Source organism: Hesperophylax consimilis, chromosome 24 (assembly GCF_061612785.1).
Source record: "Hesperophylax consimilis isolate HC1 chromosome 24, BYU_Hcon_1.0, whole genome shotgun sequence".
Lineage (NCBI taxonomy): Eukaryota > Metazoa > Arthropoda > Insecta > Trichoptera > Limnephilidae > Hesperophylax > Hesperophylax consimilis.
In genome coordinates, this window is record NC_142859.1 from 28743471 (window position 1) to 28760544 (window position 17074).

A 17074-nucleotide genomic window follows, 5' to 3' on the forward strand; every position below is an offset into this window, starting at 1 on the left:
AGCTGTTGAATATTTGGTCTGTATCAGTCAGTCTATGTTTTTTTATGTGCGGTTTCTATGTAATTGATAGCCGAGTTTGTTGCTCCTCCCCGAGCAACAATTCCATATTCTATTATTGATTGGCAAAGTGCAAAATATATTGTTTTCAATTGTTTTATTTTATATATGTTTCTTATGTTTAGGAAAATGTGTATTGTTTTGAGAAGTTTATTTGTGATTTGTTTGATGTGAGGTATCCATCTAAGGTTATGGTCAATAATATTAAATACCATTTTTTATTTCAAATTTCAAACAAGGAATTATACAATTTGTCCAAAGAAAATGCACAATCTCGATGACAACTTTTTTTTTCAAACTTTCTTCTAGGGTTATGTACAACCTGGAAAAAGTCCAAATAAAGACGACGATTTAACAATTGAAAATAATATTTACTGAACTTTTAAAACGGCTACCATCTTGAAACTGACCGTCCAAACAAATTTACAGACAGAAAAAATAATTAGTTATGTACTTATTTTACCATTTTAACACGTTTAATGTATTTTTGTTGTTTGTTTTTGGGGTGTAATGCCGTGTTGCGCTAACTCCTTCTTTAGCCGACGTTTCGGACAGCGTTGCAGTGTCCATCATCAGAGCAGATCCGACACATCTTCGGATCTACCGGATCTGCCCTGATGATGGACACTGCAACGCTGTCCGAAACGTCGGCTAAAGAAGGAGTTAGCGCAACACGGCATAACACCCCAAAAACAAACAACAAAAATGCTTTTGGCCGTGAAAATCTAAAAACTTACGTTTAATGTAGGCTATTCATAAATCTTAGGGGAAGATTTGATGTATTTTTACTATGTAATAATTGTCTTCATTTTGGTAGTAGAAGAATCTTAGTTAGTGATGATTAGTGTTTGTTACTTATTATGTGTTTTTTGATATTTTTTGGCACTTCAATTTAGTGTACAGTTTAACCGGTCAGTAGCTGAGTGGACAAATGTGTCGGATTCCCACCAAAGCGTCGTGGGTTCAATTTCTCTGCTAGCTAAGTTCTCCATCCATATTTGTCAAGGAACATTTTCTAATTAAAATGATAATAGTAGGGAGGCTTGATGTGTAACATTTTTTGACGCGCCAAGATGGGTAAAAGCGATTTAAGCGTGGCAAGACGGGATGACGGAATGACGCTCATTTTCAAATATCTCACAGCAGATCACAGCACATCATTTGGGCGACGCCCACATTTATATCACATCATCTATCTGGTGTTACTGATGTCTATACCTACGGGATTGTATGGCGAGCGATACGGTGATATAGGCTACACCCAAAAACGCTTGATGTGTATCTGACAGGATGACCGGATAACTCATCAAAATGACAATTAGGTTAAATGGGTTACGTGGATAATGTATATAAGTTAGTTTTTTATCGCCTTTAATGACTTTAAATCACTTTGAAAATTTGTGTTGAATTTTCATTGAATTAAGTTATCGTGGAACCGTCTGACATTACCATGACGCTCACGGCGGCTCTTTGTGGGATGTTTTGTTGTCCTGGAGCTAATCTCAAATATGTTTCTTCTATCCAAAATTAAAGTTTGTTGTTGTGCAATAAGTGTACTGGACACCTACGCCAGTGACATTGACTTTAAAATGCCGGTTTCCTCTCGGGGGTACTTTGGGTAAGGATTTGCAATGAAACACAACTTCACGAAAGTCGTCGGACAACTGACTGGTTGGGCCAGTTGTTTGCGTATTTATTGGTTTAAAATTTCTACACGTGTTAATGTGGAGCAATTATTCTTATATCTAAACAGAAATATAACAATGCGTCATAGCGCCGAGAATTAATTACTAAGGTCCCACAGTTTTGTCGTGCGAGTAATTCATCCTTGAAATGGCGATAAGACACATGTACTCTGATTTAAAATCTTATCAAGATGACTCATCGTGCGAGATAAGCCTCAAAGAATTCAGCATCGTAAAATGTGTGATTTCAGATAAATATTCATTTAATTAATTATTTAGGTACATCCATCTACTGTCCAGTTACAGTAAGGCTTTCGTCAAAATCAATATTTTCAATAAAATCATCAATATTTTCGAGTAATCTATGGTATTTCTCTATTGAAAAAAAATTTGTTTATGGTACAACTGACGACACAACTTAACGACATTGTATAAATTAATAAATTTGTATTTTATTATATATTTCTTAATGTGTTTATTTTAATAATACTGTAGTGGTACGCCACTATTTGACTCGAACGTTATTCTAGAAGTTTCCAAACAAACTTCTTGGATTTTCTTTTATTTTTTTAATATTTGTTTCTGTAATGTTTTATTTTCCAACTAGATAAGCGACAACGTGAACGAAATGGTCAGTACAGTACCAGCAACCGCGACATCGAGATCGAATTATTTTGCCTACGTGAAGCGCTCCGGAACATTCTCGAACCTTCCTTTCGTAAATCATTTTGTTGAATTTTCTACGTTTATTTATTATTTTTGGATGTATTATTAAAAACCGCTTTAGTCAAATTTCGTAGTTATTTATTAAAGTCTTGTGAGGTATTCACTATAAAAAAAACTGAAAAAATAAAAATAAAAAGAATACCTAACATAACTACAATACTAAAAGAATTGTATTATTGTCGAAAATGTGATTCTTGTTTACTTACATTTTCTTCAATAAAAAACATTTTAGATATTTCACTTTTGCCAGGCGTCCCGTGAAGACAACGTAATCGAAAATGTTAATGTTTATCAAATTCAAATTGTCATTCCTCAATAAATTGAATGTTAAATTAATCAACAAGTACCTACCTAACTTAATGGACAAGTACCAAGCACCAGTAGTTAAGTAAGTAAGACAAGAACTTTAGTTAGGTAGTTACTTATCTATCTACCCCCACCGATCAGCTATCACCGATAATATGCAAATATAATAACAGCGAGACGATGCAAATCCCGATCCATTCTGTCAACTGGCAACATTATATTGGCCTTATAAAAGTTTGTTCATCACGATCAGCCCGGAGCGAACAGGGCCAGACTTGAGGTAAATTAAAACATGAAATTACAAAATGGCCTAATATGTGTACCGTGTGATCCACAATTACACACGCATTTACTGCCCATAAAATATTTTCTTAAGTAGGTAACTATCCTAGATTTTTTTTTGTAAATATAGATTGTTTTTACAAACCCGTTAAAAAATTGGTATCTAGGGGATATTATTTGAGATTTTCACGGTCAAAAATAGTATAGTAATTTATTTTTGGGGTATTATGCTGTGTTGCGCTATGTAACTCCTTATTTAGCCAACGTTTCGGACAGCATTACTGTTCGGTTATGATTTGAGATTTTCACGACCAAAAGTATTATGGTGATTTTTTTTGGGGTATTATGCCGTGTTGCGCTACCTCCTTCTTTAGCCAACGTTTCGGACAGCATTGCAGTGTTCATCATCAGGGCAGATGTGTAATAAATTAATATAATTAATTAATAAATTACACATCTGCCCTGATGATGGACTCTACAATGCTGTCCAAAACATTAGCCAAAAAAGGAGGTAGCGCAACACGGCATAGTACCCCAAAAACAAATCACTATAAAGCATTACTGTTCCGTTACGGCGTTTGTCATTTTTGTAGTTAAAAACCTCTGTTTTTAATAAAATAAAATACTTTTTTGTTTTAAAACCACGATATTTATTAATTTAAGAACCGACCGGTTTCGCTTTACTTAAGCATCATCAGGGTACAAATTAATACTAAACAAGAAGTACATAATGTGTGTATATATATATAACAAAATATAGAGGGAGACAACATGATACAAATATAAGCAACACAAAGACGGTCATAAAATACATTAACATTAGTGCACAAGTAATGGAAAAACCGCTAGATAATTATGTAGACTAATGGGTTATATCAATAAATCGGGAGAAACAAAGCATCAACTGGCATGGTGGTAAGGAGGTAAGGAGAACTGGGAATTTTTTATGGGTTTATTGGAAACAGACCTAATATTGGACTACTTGATATGTCTAATTGATTATTAAGTATCTGACTTTTGGTTTTTACAGCTTTTTTTAATTTCTAGTGCCTCTAAGTTGTTTAGTCTGTTACCATGCCCGTTTTTATGTAAGATGTTAGCACCGGTGCTATGACAGAATGTATGATCTTTATCGATCAAATGATTTGCGAATTCGGAAAAACCGTTATTATTGAGGCAACGAAGATGCTCCTTTATCCTAATATTAACATTACGTGATGTCTTACCGATATAGAAAGCCGAACAATTATTGCAATTTAATTTATAAATCCCCGAATCACTTAATTTATCGTCCTTATCTTTAGAATTAATTAGAAATTTACCTATATTGTTATTGGTATAAAAGACCGGTTTGACTTCAGAAGGAAGGTTTTTTACACTTAAGGTAGAAAAGTGATTAATGAATAAAATTCGCCGCCATTGATAATTAATATTATTATCATTGATTTGAGGACAAGGACTAGCGAAGAGGAAGCGATTAATGGCTATTTGTTTTAGCTTTTTATTTAAGATTAAATCTATAAAATTTGATTCATAGCCATTATTTACTGCTATGTTTTTAATTAGTTTTAGTTCACTATCAAAATTACTATCGGACATTGGAATTGTGACTAAACGATGGACCATTGAATGGAATGCGGAGTGCTTATGTGAAATAGGGTGATTGGAGGTGCTGTGTATGACGACAGTATAGGAGGGTTTACGATTTTTTTTTTTTTTTTTTTAATTAATTCTGTTATTAACGATCGATAAGGCAAGGTCTAAAAATTAAATTAATAAATATCGTGGTTTTAAAACAAAAAATTATTTTATTTTTTAAATATGTCAAACCACAAAGTGATTGCTTTCTACAATAACCTCTGTTTTTTTATTTTTTATTTACATACATTTGTTAACATGTAATTATTGGGTTATGTAATATTATGTGTATTTGTTGGGTTAGCTGGAAGAAATAGGATGTAACTTATAAACTATACCCTTTGTACTCTGTATTTTTATGCAATAAATGTTTTTTGAATTTTGAATTAATAGGGCGAACTATGCACACTGACCGGGATAAACTGAGCTAAGACGCTTACTAGTATTGTCTATATGTCAGAACAATTGCCAATATTCAATATGCCCCGCAGTCCGCAGTGCCCTGGTGCCCTGGTGCCTGGTGCCTAGTGCCCACTGCGCCCCTGACCGGCTGGCTGTGACTTTATTTGATCATTTACAATACGCTCACGACATAAGCCGTGTGATCCGCAATTCCGCGCGCATTCACTGCCAATATTCAATATGCCCCGCAGTCCGCAGTGCCCTGGTGCCCTGGTGCCTGGTGCCCAGTGCCCACTGCGCCCCTGACCGGCTGGCTGTGACTTTATTTGATCATTTACAATACGCTCACGACATAAGCCGTGTGATCCGCAATTCCGCGCGCATTCACTGCCAATATTCAATATGCCCCGCAGTCCGCAGTGCCCTGGTGCCCTTGTGCCTGGTGCAGAGTGCCCACTGCGCCCCTGACCGGCTGGCTGTGACTTTATTTGATCATTTACAATACGCTCACGACATAAGCCGTGTGATCCGCAATTCCGCGCGCATTCACTCCCAATATTCAATATGCCCCGCAGTGCCCTGGTGCCTGGTGCCCAGTGCCCACTGCGCCCCTGACCGGCTGGCTGTGACTTTATTTGATCATTTACAATACGCTCACGACATAAGCCGTGTGATCCGCAATTCCGCGCGCATTCACTGCCAATATTCAATATGCCCCGCAGTCCGCAGTGCCCTGGTGCCCTGGTGCCTGGTGCCCAGTGCCCACTGCGCCCCTGACCGGCTGGCTGTGACTTTATTTGATCATTTACAATACGCTCACGACATAAGCCGTGTGATCCGCAATTCCGCGCGCATTCACTCCCAATATTCAATATGCCCCGCAGTGCCCTGGTGCCCTGGTGCCTGGTGCCCAGTGCCCACTGCGCCCCTGACCGGCTGGCTGTGACTTTATTTGATCATTTACAATACGCTCACGACATAAGCCGTGTGATCCGCAATTCCGCGCGCATTCACTCCCAATATTCAATATGCCCCGCAGTGCCCTGGTGCCTGGTGCCCAGTGCCCACTGCGCCCCTGACCGGCTGGCTGTGACTTTATTTGATCATTTACAATACGCTCACGACATAAGCCGTGTGATCCGCAATTCCGCGCGCATTCACTCCCAATATTCAATATGCCCCGCAGTGCCCTGGTGCCCTGGTGCCTGGTGCCCAGTGCCCACTGCGCCCCTGACCGGCTGGCTGTGACTTTATTTGATCATTTACAATACGCTCACGACATAAGCCGTGTGATCCGCAATTCCGCGCGCATTCACTGCCAATATTCAATATGCCCCGCAGTCCGCAGTGCCCTGGTGCCCTTGTGCCTGGTGCAGAGTGCCCACTGCGCCCCTGACCGGCTGGCTGTGACTTTATTTGATCATTTACAATACGCTCACGACATAAGCCGTGTGATCCGCAATTCCGCGCGCATTCACTGCCAATATTCAATATGCCTCGCAGTCCGCAGTGCCCTGGTGCCCTGCTGCCTGGTGCCCAGTGCCCACTGCGCCCCTGACCGGCTGGCTGTGACTTTATTTGATCATTTACAATACGCTCACGACATAAGCCGTGTGATCCGCAATTCCGCGCGCATTCACTCCCAATATTCAATATGCCCCGCAGTCCGCAGTGCCCTGGTGCCCTGGTGCCTGGTGCCCAGTGCCCACTGCGCCCCTGACCGGCTGGCTGTGACTTTATTTGATCATTTACAATACGCTCACGACATAAGCCGTGTGATCCGCAATTCCGCGCGCATTCACTGCCAATATTCAATATGCCCCGCAGTCCGCAGTGCCCTGGTGCCCTGGTGCCTGGTGCCCAGTGCCCACTGCGCCCCTGACCGGCTGGCTGTGACTTTATTTGATCATTTACAATACGCTCACGACATAAGCCGTGTGATCCGCAATTCCTCGCGCATTCACTGCCAATATTCAATATGCCCCGACAGACTTCATATTAAAAACTTTTCCGAATCGGGCAGACCCGATTGATTTGTACGTAGCAAGTAGCAAATACTGCCACCGTAGAATGTACGGGGTTAAATATATTTTTAATATATTACCCACAATGATTTCTTAAATTTTGGGAGACCAACAGTGAATGCACATGAATATGAGTTTGCATAGCAACAAAAGTGTTAGGCGAAGCTTAATGCCAAATCACTATTTTGATTAATCTTTATTACGAATTCGTTTACATTATGAATACCAAAAAATATCCTTTAGATAAATTAAAGGTTTTCCTATCGTTTCGCATGAGTGGAATACAAATAAAATAATAAATTACTCATAAAAAAATATGAATGTAAACTACTAAAAAAAATTTTTTTCAATAGAAATGTATGAACGCATAAAGGAGACAACAATTAAAAAATACAGTATTTATAGCTAAAATTATCTGTACAGTTTTACTTGATTAACTTTTTTGTTTCTTATAAAATTATTTACAAAATAAATTAAAACCAGTTTTGTGCTTGAAATCGAAGATTTCTAGACTCCGTTTGTCAAGCGATTTTAAAGCCTATTACCTACTTGTAATAGGCTTTAAAGCTTGTAGCTTCCTCTTAAAATTTTACGCAATAAATTGTGTTTGATGAAAATATGGGTTACTTTGACTATGAATGCCGTTAAAAATGTGTGAATTATTATAAGTTTATTTTCTGATAAGATTATAGTAATCATAAGATTATCGTTGTAAAAATATATGTAATTCCAATATTTTCCTTCATAATCATTTATTTAAAAGACGATCTAAAACCGCACATTCCGAAACGTTTCCAACTGGCCACAACGTCATTATGACATGGAAATGCCAATGTCACAAACGTCGCCCGGGGTGACGTCAACGCCGTCAAATTCACCAATAAAAACAAACATGTCTTTTTGGCGGTAAATCGAAGACACATTTTAAATCTTTTTTGAAAATTCATTACTCAAAAAAATCCTAAGAAAAAAATATAAAAAAAAACAGTTAAAATACCCTATTGAATCCCGTTTATGGTTATAGTAATTTTTTTAATATAGACATACCTTTCCGGGTTCGAAAGTAGCAAATGATTTTTCATTCATAGTATTGCATGAGAAAAATACATATTATAACTTTGTTAAAACTGCATGCCACAATCTGCAATCTGTGTGACTCTGACGCTATGCAGTTTGCGGTGTAAAAATGCAAAGGCGTGTAGGTCGCATAATTTGGGTTAATGACAACAAGGCGTTAATTAAATTATTTAATTAAAATACGCTTTTTGCAAGTCATGCTGTACAATTTTAAGAAGAATTATTTATTTGTGCCCGTTCATACGTAATATGAATATGAATAAATAGTTTGCCCGTATAAAAACTCAATTCTTTCAAGATAGGCTTACAAATACAATATTGTATCAGTGATTCAATCCAATTTGGGAGACGGGTTTTGGTACTGTCGCCCCGGTAACCAATTATTTGGTTAACCAACACCTCTGCAATAAGTCATCCGAAGTATTTCGCAACATTTGGTGATTTAGCAGTGGTGCCCGGGTTCATTGGGTGAATGGTGTTCAAGATACGCCTGTCTGCCTTTTGCCGCTGTGGGTGGCATTTATGCATTCGTCCGTCACTACTGGACAAGCTGATCCCTAGATTCATACCCACCCCTCATACCATTTTCATTCCCAGAACTACCTCTCCTTCCTTTCCTTAAAAAGACCCACCACACAGCATACCCAAAGATGACGTAGGCCCTGAGGGAAATTATTTTCCTTCACATACTCATGTGTGGGGTTAACATTTTAGTTAGGTTAACATTGATCGATTTTTATTTCAGTATGTTTAATTTACTCATGAAATTTTAACATTTTAATATACATAATATTAGATTACCTTCGTACTATTTGGACTTCACAACATTGAGACATAACCCACGAAAAACTGCACACTTTTAGCTTAATTTGTTATAAAAGGTTTTTTTTATATTGACTGTAATTTTTTTTTCTGGAGTCGAATAAAAACCATGTTTAAACCATGCCACATGTTTTTATACACGACTTGCTGTAAGATGAACACTGTGTTCTCATCATTGCTGCATTACCTGGATCGTTACCTCAGTCGGACAGGGTTCTAACTTCACTTTAGCTTTCTTCGTCATACAAGTATCTAGGGAAATAATGATGGCTCTGAAAGTTATTCAGTTATAGAAATGAACGAAAGAAATGGTTTGTATTCAAAGTTCATTTTAAAAAATGTCGGTTAAAACCTTGCCCAACTGAGGAGACGACTGATCAGTCGTCTGTCTCCTCAGTTGGATCCAAAGGTTCGTATAAAATATTTTTTTCTATGGAACTTGCCTAGAATCCATCAAAATTATTCATTTATCCTAGATTTAAACCTCGGATAATATTATTCTTTCGTTTATTTGAAAAAACTTATACTACTCACCGCTAGAGTAATATGCCAATACAACTTCGTCAGTAAAGAAGAAATCTGCCTTGAGTCTTACCTCTGCCACTTTGACAGTTAATTGTTTGGAGAGGTTATAATACCTTCTTGTTTACAAGCGACGCGTTGACCAAAAGACGTTTTCGTTTATTGTCACTCATCAAATAATCATTAATTTCAATTGCGTCATGACAAAAACGAAACCAGTTTGCGTGCAGTGCAACGCAACCGAATCCCTTTTGTGGCGTCCGCTCGAAAATGGCGAAGTTTGCAACGACTGTTTCACCAACGAAGATTCTAAAAAAGACATCACAGTTAAAGTAGATTCCGATGAAACGAACTCTGGAGATGTTAAACAAGATAATGCAGAGACGATAACTTCGGCTAGTGGAAAGGTGACAAGAAAAAGCACTAGATCAACAAGATATAAGCTGAAAAATCCAGGATCTGCTTTAAAACCTGGCCCTCCCAAAGGACGCGGAAGGCGCTCCCTTTTCAAGCGACCTCCATTGAAAGCGCCAACAGCAACTGCCACCATAGTCACAAGCGATTCTGTTTATTTTAAGGTAAATTTGTGTAAATCTATTCATCATTTTCGTAAAAAACATTTTATGACAGCTTATTGAAATTATTCAATTTTACAAACGTTGGGACACGCCTGCTCTTAGTCCATATGGCCTTATTCCTTGTGAGATTTTTGACGCAGTAGTCATGCAGTATTATAAAATTTATTGAATAGTGGATGTTCTTATTGTTACCGGTGTAGGTAATAAGACTTTCGATAAAGTTGACAAATTCTGCTGCACGCATACACACAATATTTTAAAATAACACAAAATTGTTTTCAACTTAATTACTGCAATAAACAACTATTACATCGGGGGAAGATTGTAAAAGATGGATTAGGATTAGGTAATACACATTAATTATTTAAACATCCCAAACTAAGAACCTATTAACGTAACAACCTATTTTGTACACTTTTTCCTATCTCCCTCCGACTTAAATAGTTGTTTCCAATAGTAATTAAGTTGAAATCAAGTGTTTTTTTTCTTTTTTTTTAATTGCGTGAAGTCAATGGAATTCTGCAACTATACCAGGCTGGTAAAATTGTAGAAGCCATTCCAATCCACCCGACTCATTGAATCATGAAATTTAGAATTAAATTTAATTTTTCCCGAGATTATACTTCTGCTTCTTATTGAGTTGTTGCCCTAATGATCTAGGCTCCTCCATTACCCAGATACTGCACCTTTAATACTTATCAGAACAACGCATCTTCCTTTGCTTTTCCTGCCTTTGCCAGAACTTTGAACTTCTCCAGTTTGGCCAACGACTTGTCCAATATATCTCATTGACTGAGCGTAGCAAAGTCCTGTTTTAACTCAACCGTTTTGCATTTCTTCTGTCTATTAATTTGTTTGTTCATTCCGGTTCAAGATGGTCGTTTTAACGGTTCAGTAAAAATTCTTTTTTCAAATGTGAAATCTTTGTGATATGTTTTTATAATTATTACGGTTCCTACCTGCCTGAAGAAAGTTTGAAAAATTAATCATCATTGAGATGTGACGGTTGGTATTTTAGTACCTACATTACTATTCTTATGATTTCAGTTGAAATTTTGATTATGATTTGTAAAAAATAAAGAGAAAATTATAAACATACTTTTTGAACGCGCGAGGTCTGCTGTTCACAGAACTACTAGTATGTACAGTGAAATCTCGATCAAACATTCCTCGAATGATCGTTTTCTCGCATTTATCGTTTATCTCTTTCAGTCCCGAATTTACGTCGTACAAAACTTGCAAAAATAGAGCGCATCGATCGTTCCTCCATGCGTCGTTTTACCGCATTCATCATTTATCGATCATTTTTAAAGTATGAACATAAGTTTTAAAACTATATTTCCTAGCTATAGGCTTGATTTCAATAGTAAACAATTTAATTCAATTGTAAACTTGGTTATGTATCAAATTTAATTTAACACCTATCTAGGTTTTCAAGCGTTTAAAAATGAACCTTCCGGTGAAAAAAGTGCGTACTCTTCAATATATATACTCCATAATACATGGGCAGCAATAAAGTTACAAACTAAGTATAGTACGTATTTGAAATTTCAGTTTAAACTTTACAAATTACAAAAATAAAAAATAATATTTCTTACTTTGGAATATAATTTTTTTTTTAATAATCTCTTTAAGTTGAATGTAAAATAGATATCGTTTTTTTTTTTTAATATTAAACATTTAAGCATATACTTTTTTTGGTATGTCTCGCATTCATTGTTTTTCCTGTATTCATTGTTTTTTTTGTCATGTCTCGCATCCATTGTTTACCCGTATTCATTGTTTTCTGTCATCTCACATCCATTGTTTTCCCGTATTCATTGTTTTTTTGTCATGTCTCGCATCCGTTGTTTTCCCGTATTCATTGTTTTCTGTCATATCTCGCATCGATTGTTTTCCCGTATTCATTGTTTTCTGTCATATCTCGTATCCATTGTTTTCCCGTATTCATTGTTTTTTCAGCAAGTCCCTTCAAAGAAACGTTGGTAGAGATTTTGCTGTAGAAGTTGTTAGTTAAAACTTCCTATAAATTTACCTTTCCAGGGTTCCTACATGCAGGTGGGTGACATAGTATCCATGACAGACGAAGCGGGGGATGTGTACTACGCGCAGGTGCGTGGCTTCATGACGGACCAGTACTGCGAGAAGAGTGCGGCTGTGACGTGGCTGCTGCCCACCAAGGCCAGCCCACCGCCCAGTCAGTGCTTCGACCCTGCCACCTATATCATTGGTAATTATAATTCTTTCACACACACAAAGAAATCATAATGAAACACTGCATGCCGTGTATATTATATATTAAGTACATTATTGTTAAGTTTAGAAACAGCATCTGGTCTGGAACACGGTGTCCGGAAACTACTGGTACAAGGGGAAAACTTTGGAATCGATTTTATGGTATAACTTTTTTTGTTTTGAGCTTTCGTTTTTGAGTAAATCGAACAATCAGTCACTACGGAGTTACTATCGGCTATTCATTTTCTTTTAAAGTGCGCTATCGGCTATTTATTTTCTTTTAAAGTGCGCCGAAGCATAGAGCCGGCTCTAAAATCAATTTTAATCCTTTTTATTTGCCGAAAAAGAAAAAAAAAAGCTCAAATCAAAAAAAAGTTTTTTTTGGTTTTCTATGTTACCTCTAGTTTCTGGAAAACCGTTTACATATGTCAGGAAAGATCTCTGCTAAAACGTTAGACACATTACACAGCCGGGAGACAATCAAGGTGTGCTAATCATGTGTACGCAGTTTATATCTTAAGAATTAGAACAGGTAATTTGTACAACTCATGCTTGTTCTCCCAAACAGTTTGGCAGTGAAATTATTTTACATTTTTGTGAGTTCTCTTCAATACCGGGGTTTTTTTTTTATTGGCTATTTTTTTGATACATACAGGACAATGTACAATTTTAGGTATCATATTAGTAGTACAAATTATAGAAAAAATTCTCTCATTTCTAGATTTTTTCTTACCCGTTTTTAACATTTATTTTATACGAGATTAGGTTTTGGCACATCTTGGTGGAACTAATGATTAATGATTATTAATGTATGATGTATGATTAATGGTTAATCCTTTTTTTTTCCTTAAAAACCCCCACCAAAGTACATCATCAACGATGCCATTCTCCTAGGTGAAATTAATTTGATTGTTTAGTGTTCACTCTTATTTCACCCATCCAGATACTGTGAAAGTCTTCTCATTCTGATATGATATGTAATAATTAATTAGAAAAATGCACTCTGCCTCCACGATTAGAATTTGGGACCTTCGCTACCCAGACCCTGTTAAGGTATAGCAACAACTTGAACTATATAAAAACAGGCTGACGTGTTACTTCAAAGCACATGGTGAAATTAGATATACTTTGTTACTATCGCAAAGATAATATTCAATCTCCCGCATCCTTTAAACTCCCCATTGCAATCAATCAAGACTAGTCCTATATTCATGTATTTTTAATTATATTTTTCCATCTTCCAGGTCCAGAAGAAGACTTGGCCCGCAAGCTGGAGTACATGGAGTTCATAATGCACGCCCCCTCGGACTACTACAAGAGTTCCACCAGCCCTTACCCGCCTATCGAGTCGGAACTCGTCTCCAAAAACTACAGTGGATTCATTTGGTCTTCCATGGACCCCAAACACAGATGAAATCTATTTTGAATATATATATGTTTAATAAATCAATGCTCGTAATTTTTACTGTCTTTTATTTGCAACATGTTGAGTTTTTTTAAATATTTTTATTTTTTTGACAAAAAGATAGATTGGTAGGTACCTAAAAAAATATTCACTTGTAAATTATTGATAAATTTACAAGTGAATATTTTCTTATTGTCTTGAAGTATCTTTGGAATACGATTTTCTCTAAATTTTGCATCCATTTCGTAGGCTTGTCCGTGTTAGAGCCGGTGTGAGTGGTTTATTTATGGGGCCGGTATTTCAGTATAGAATGTTGAGTGAGATTGGGTTGTCAGGAAACGTGCCCAATAACTTGAAGAGCATTAATAAACCACTTACATCTCAAGCCAAACAAAGCAACTGAAATACTGGCCCTTATTCAATTACATGTAAGTATTTGAAATGGGTTTTAAAACATGGGCTGGCCTGAGTTTTCACTTATTCATAAAAAAATTGTAATAATATTTTGTGCGCTAATAATATTTATGATGAACAAAAAAAAAACATTTTTTTACTAAAAAAGTACCTAGGTACATAATTTTCATTCATGTTGAAGTCCAAAGTGCCCTACAGACGAGTGGTTTGCTTAGGAATTTGTCTATGGTTTTTAAAAAACAAGTAGAAAGGGATCAAAATGCTTGACAAGGCAATAGAGCCTTTCTACGGGGTGGCTTCAGTTAGTATAAGTAGACTTAACAAATTGTTTTTCTAACTAAAAAGAAGACCAAAATATCGAATCAAAGAGGAGGAACAATATAGGCTGTACCAATAAGAACCGGTCAGTGGCTTAGTTGGCATAGCGTTTGGATCCCACCCAGGCATCGTACGTTCAATTTCTCGACTGGCTAAGTCGTCCATCATGACACAAGCAACATTTTTCGTTTACTGTGGTGGTAGAAGGAGATTTTCAAATATCGTCAGGTTATTCTTAGCCTGGGAATGTTTGTCTTTTAAAAAAAAAGAATCACAACCCTGCATTCTAAAAATAAATTCATTTTCATTTCGATGGAGAGATTATTGGTGACAGCATTGTTTGACCATAATATACTTCGCGTCGCATTTTTTCTCATTTTTGTTTCATATTATCGTGTATTATTTCCTAATACTTATTTCTCAAGTGTTTTTAAAAGTATATTGGTACTAGAGTTTTTTTAATTTGAGTCATGAAATTAAATTCCGTCTGTGGACCTTCTTAGTCATTGACAATAATAATATATTTTCACAACTTGTCAAAAAACATAGGTGGTCTGTGATTGGTTTATTTATGGGTGGTCTAATTGTCTGTGAACAATTTTGAAAGGTCGGAAGCGGTCAGTTGTCAAGTAAATATTGTTTCTTTTTCAATTTTTGGAAAGAAAGTATTCAGAATCACCTAGAGCTGTCCAGCTTATTCGAGGTTCGTATTCATATTGTCTGTATGCAACATTTATTTATCACGAATATTTTCCCGGCGTAATACAAACTCCTAATATTTGCAGGTTATAAAATGAGCCGCAAAGAAGCTTTGTCAACATTCATCCAGCAAATTCATGGAAGACCCGTGGTCGTCAAGCTAAATAGTGGCGTCGATTATAGAGGTAACCATATTTTACTATTACCTTTATTTATTTGACAGGTTTGTTCGAACCTTTTTCGGCAATTTTTCCCTAACCGCCGCACTTTTAGGCACAGATAATGGAAGTTACACTTTGTTTTGTTTCAATAATTACCACAAGAAACAACTATTTTCGTGCATAAAATAGGTTATAAAGTTCTTAGTTTGGGTTACTTAGATAATTTAAGCTTATTTGGATTGAAATGAAACTATCGCAACTGTCATTCCATACTAAAAAGTCAAAAATGGTGGCAAAGGGATCGTTTTATGAGGTGAATTTTGAACTTTGAATAAAAATGTAATGATAATGCATCCCGAAGTAAATCGTTGTTTTTTTGTAGTAATAAAGCCTGTTAAAAGTGCAGCGGTTAGAGAAATATTTACCGAAGCTACTATTTACTTGCTCAAAATAGGTTATTAGGTTGTTAGCTTGGGTATATAATGTAATTTATGCATATTTAGATAAAACGTAACTCACGAATGTCAATCCATACTAAAAATATATTAAAATGGCGTCATATCCCCCCATCACATATTGTCAAGTTATTTAAATCTGAATTATTAAAGATTTCTGACGGATGCTGACACAATTGTTTTGAATCAATAACTTCTTCAGTAACACAGCATAGTAGTTATACTTGAAAATTCATCTTGTATTTCAGTTTTCTGTTGCTAACTTGTATTGTTGAAATATTTTGCAACAGACTTTTTTATGATATTCTCAAAATTAAAAAATATACATTGTTATCATCCTTAATACTTTTCCAGGTGTGTTAGCCTGTCTTGATGGTTACATGAACATAGCCTTGGAGCAGACTGAGGAATATCACAACGGACAGTTGAAGAACAAATATGGAGACGCCTTCATCCGAGGAAACAACGTACTTTACATCAGTACGCAAAAAAGAAGAATCTAGCTCAATATATAAATAATAATTTTTGTATTTTTTGCTGTAAGTCTGCACATTGTATGTATGTTTGAATGTTCGGTAAATATATTATTAAAATATTGAAAGTATCAACATGTAGATGTCATCTTGCTGTCTAATGTTTTTCTAAAACAAAAATATAGTTTCTATCACACGTCACTGCTGATGACACTGCAACATATCGCAATGGATCACGTGATATGCGCTCTGTCTCGTCAGTACGTTGCTGCTGTAATGAGATGGAGTGCATATCACATGACCCTCTATGCTGTACCCAGTGTGAAGGAAAATAATATTTTGTGGTTTTTAATCGAAAAAAATAGATCATCGGAAGTAAAATTACTGGTACATTTTTAATCCAAACATGCTCAGCAATTTCTGGTTAAATTGTTCGGCTTCGTGTTCATACATCTCTGTATAGAAATTTGTTAAAACACAAACTATGTGGTTTAGGACAATTTTAATATTGAAAATAAGTTCATTCATCTTGTGTGTATTTACCAAATATTCCATCCACTTGTTTCTCTAATAATAAAACTTTAAAATACTCGTTTTTTTTTTTTAATCAATGAAAGTTGTTTATTTTTGGGATCTAGGACAGATGCGACTGTAACTTTTCTGTTTCAAACTTAGGTTTAAAGATCGCTAATATTATTGTCTTCAATAATAAATATTACAATTCGAGGTTTTACTCAAATATATTATATTTTACATAAAAAATCATCCTAGACTTGTAGAAAAAAGTTGAATCTT

At 36.0% G+C, this 17074-nt stretch overlaps 2 protein-coding genes across 2 annotated transcripts; both read left to right on the forward strand.

Moving 5' to 3' along the window:
* The first annotated feature begins 9628 nt into the window (after window positions 1-9628).
* LOC149412162 (GATA zinc finger domain-containing protein 1) lies at window positions 9629-13804 on the forward strand. The gene is made up of 3 exons (XM_089646374.1): window positions 9629-10119; window positions 12163-12349; window positions 13599-13804. The coding sequence occupies exons 1-3, from the start codon at window positions 9742-9744 to the stop codon at window positions 13766-13768; spliced, it is 735 nt and encodes a 244-aa protein (XP_089502500.1). The 5' UTR covers window positions 9629-9741; the 3' UTR covers window positions 13769-13804.
* A 1259-nt stretch (window positions 13805-15063) lies between these two features.
* Window positions 15064-16848, forward strand: LOC149412163 (U6 snRNA-associated Sm-like protein LSm6). Its single transcript, XM_089646415.1, has 3 exons — window positions 15064-15194; window positions 15277-15375; window positions 16161-16848. The coding sequence occupies exons 2-3, from the start codon at window positions 15285-15287 to the stop codon at window positions 16307-16309; spliced, it is 240 nt and encodes a 79-aa protein (XP_089502541.1). The 5' UTR covers window positions 15064-15194; window positions 15277-15284; the 3' UTR covers window positions 16310-16848.
* Window positions 16849-17074: the final 226 nt, after the last annotated feature.

Excerpts from the sequence above, each read along its gene's own strand:
- LOC149412162 (XM_089646374.1), top strand. The coding sequence starts at position 9,742 with ATGACAAAAACGAAACCAGTTTGCGTGCAGTGCAACGCAACCGAATCC. Across the intron at positions 10,120-12,162 it reads GCGATTCTGTTTATTTTAAG|GGTTCCTACATGCAGGTGGG; the intron begins GTAAATTTGTGT and ends TTACCTTTCCAG. Across the intron at positions 12,350-13,598 it reads CCCTGCCACCTATATCATTG|GTCCAGAAGAAGACTTGGCC; the intron begins GTAATTATAATT and ends TCCATCTTCCAG.
- LOC149412163 (XM_089646415.1), top strand. The coding sequence starts at position 15,285 with ATGAGCCGCAAAGAAGCTTTGTCAACATTCATCCAGCAAATTCATGGA. Across the intron at positions 15,376-16,160 it reads TAGTGGCGTCGATTATAGAG|GTGTGTTAGCCTGTCTTGAT; the intron begins GTAACCATATTT and ends ATACTTTTCCAG.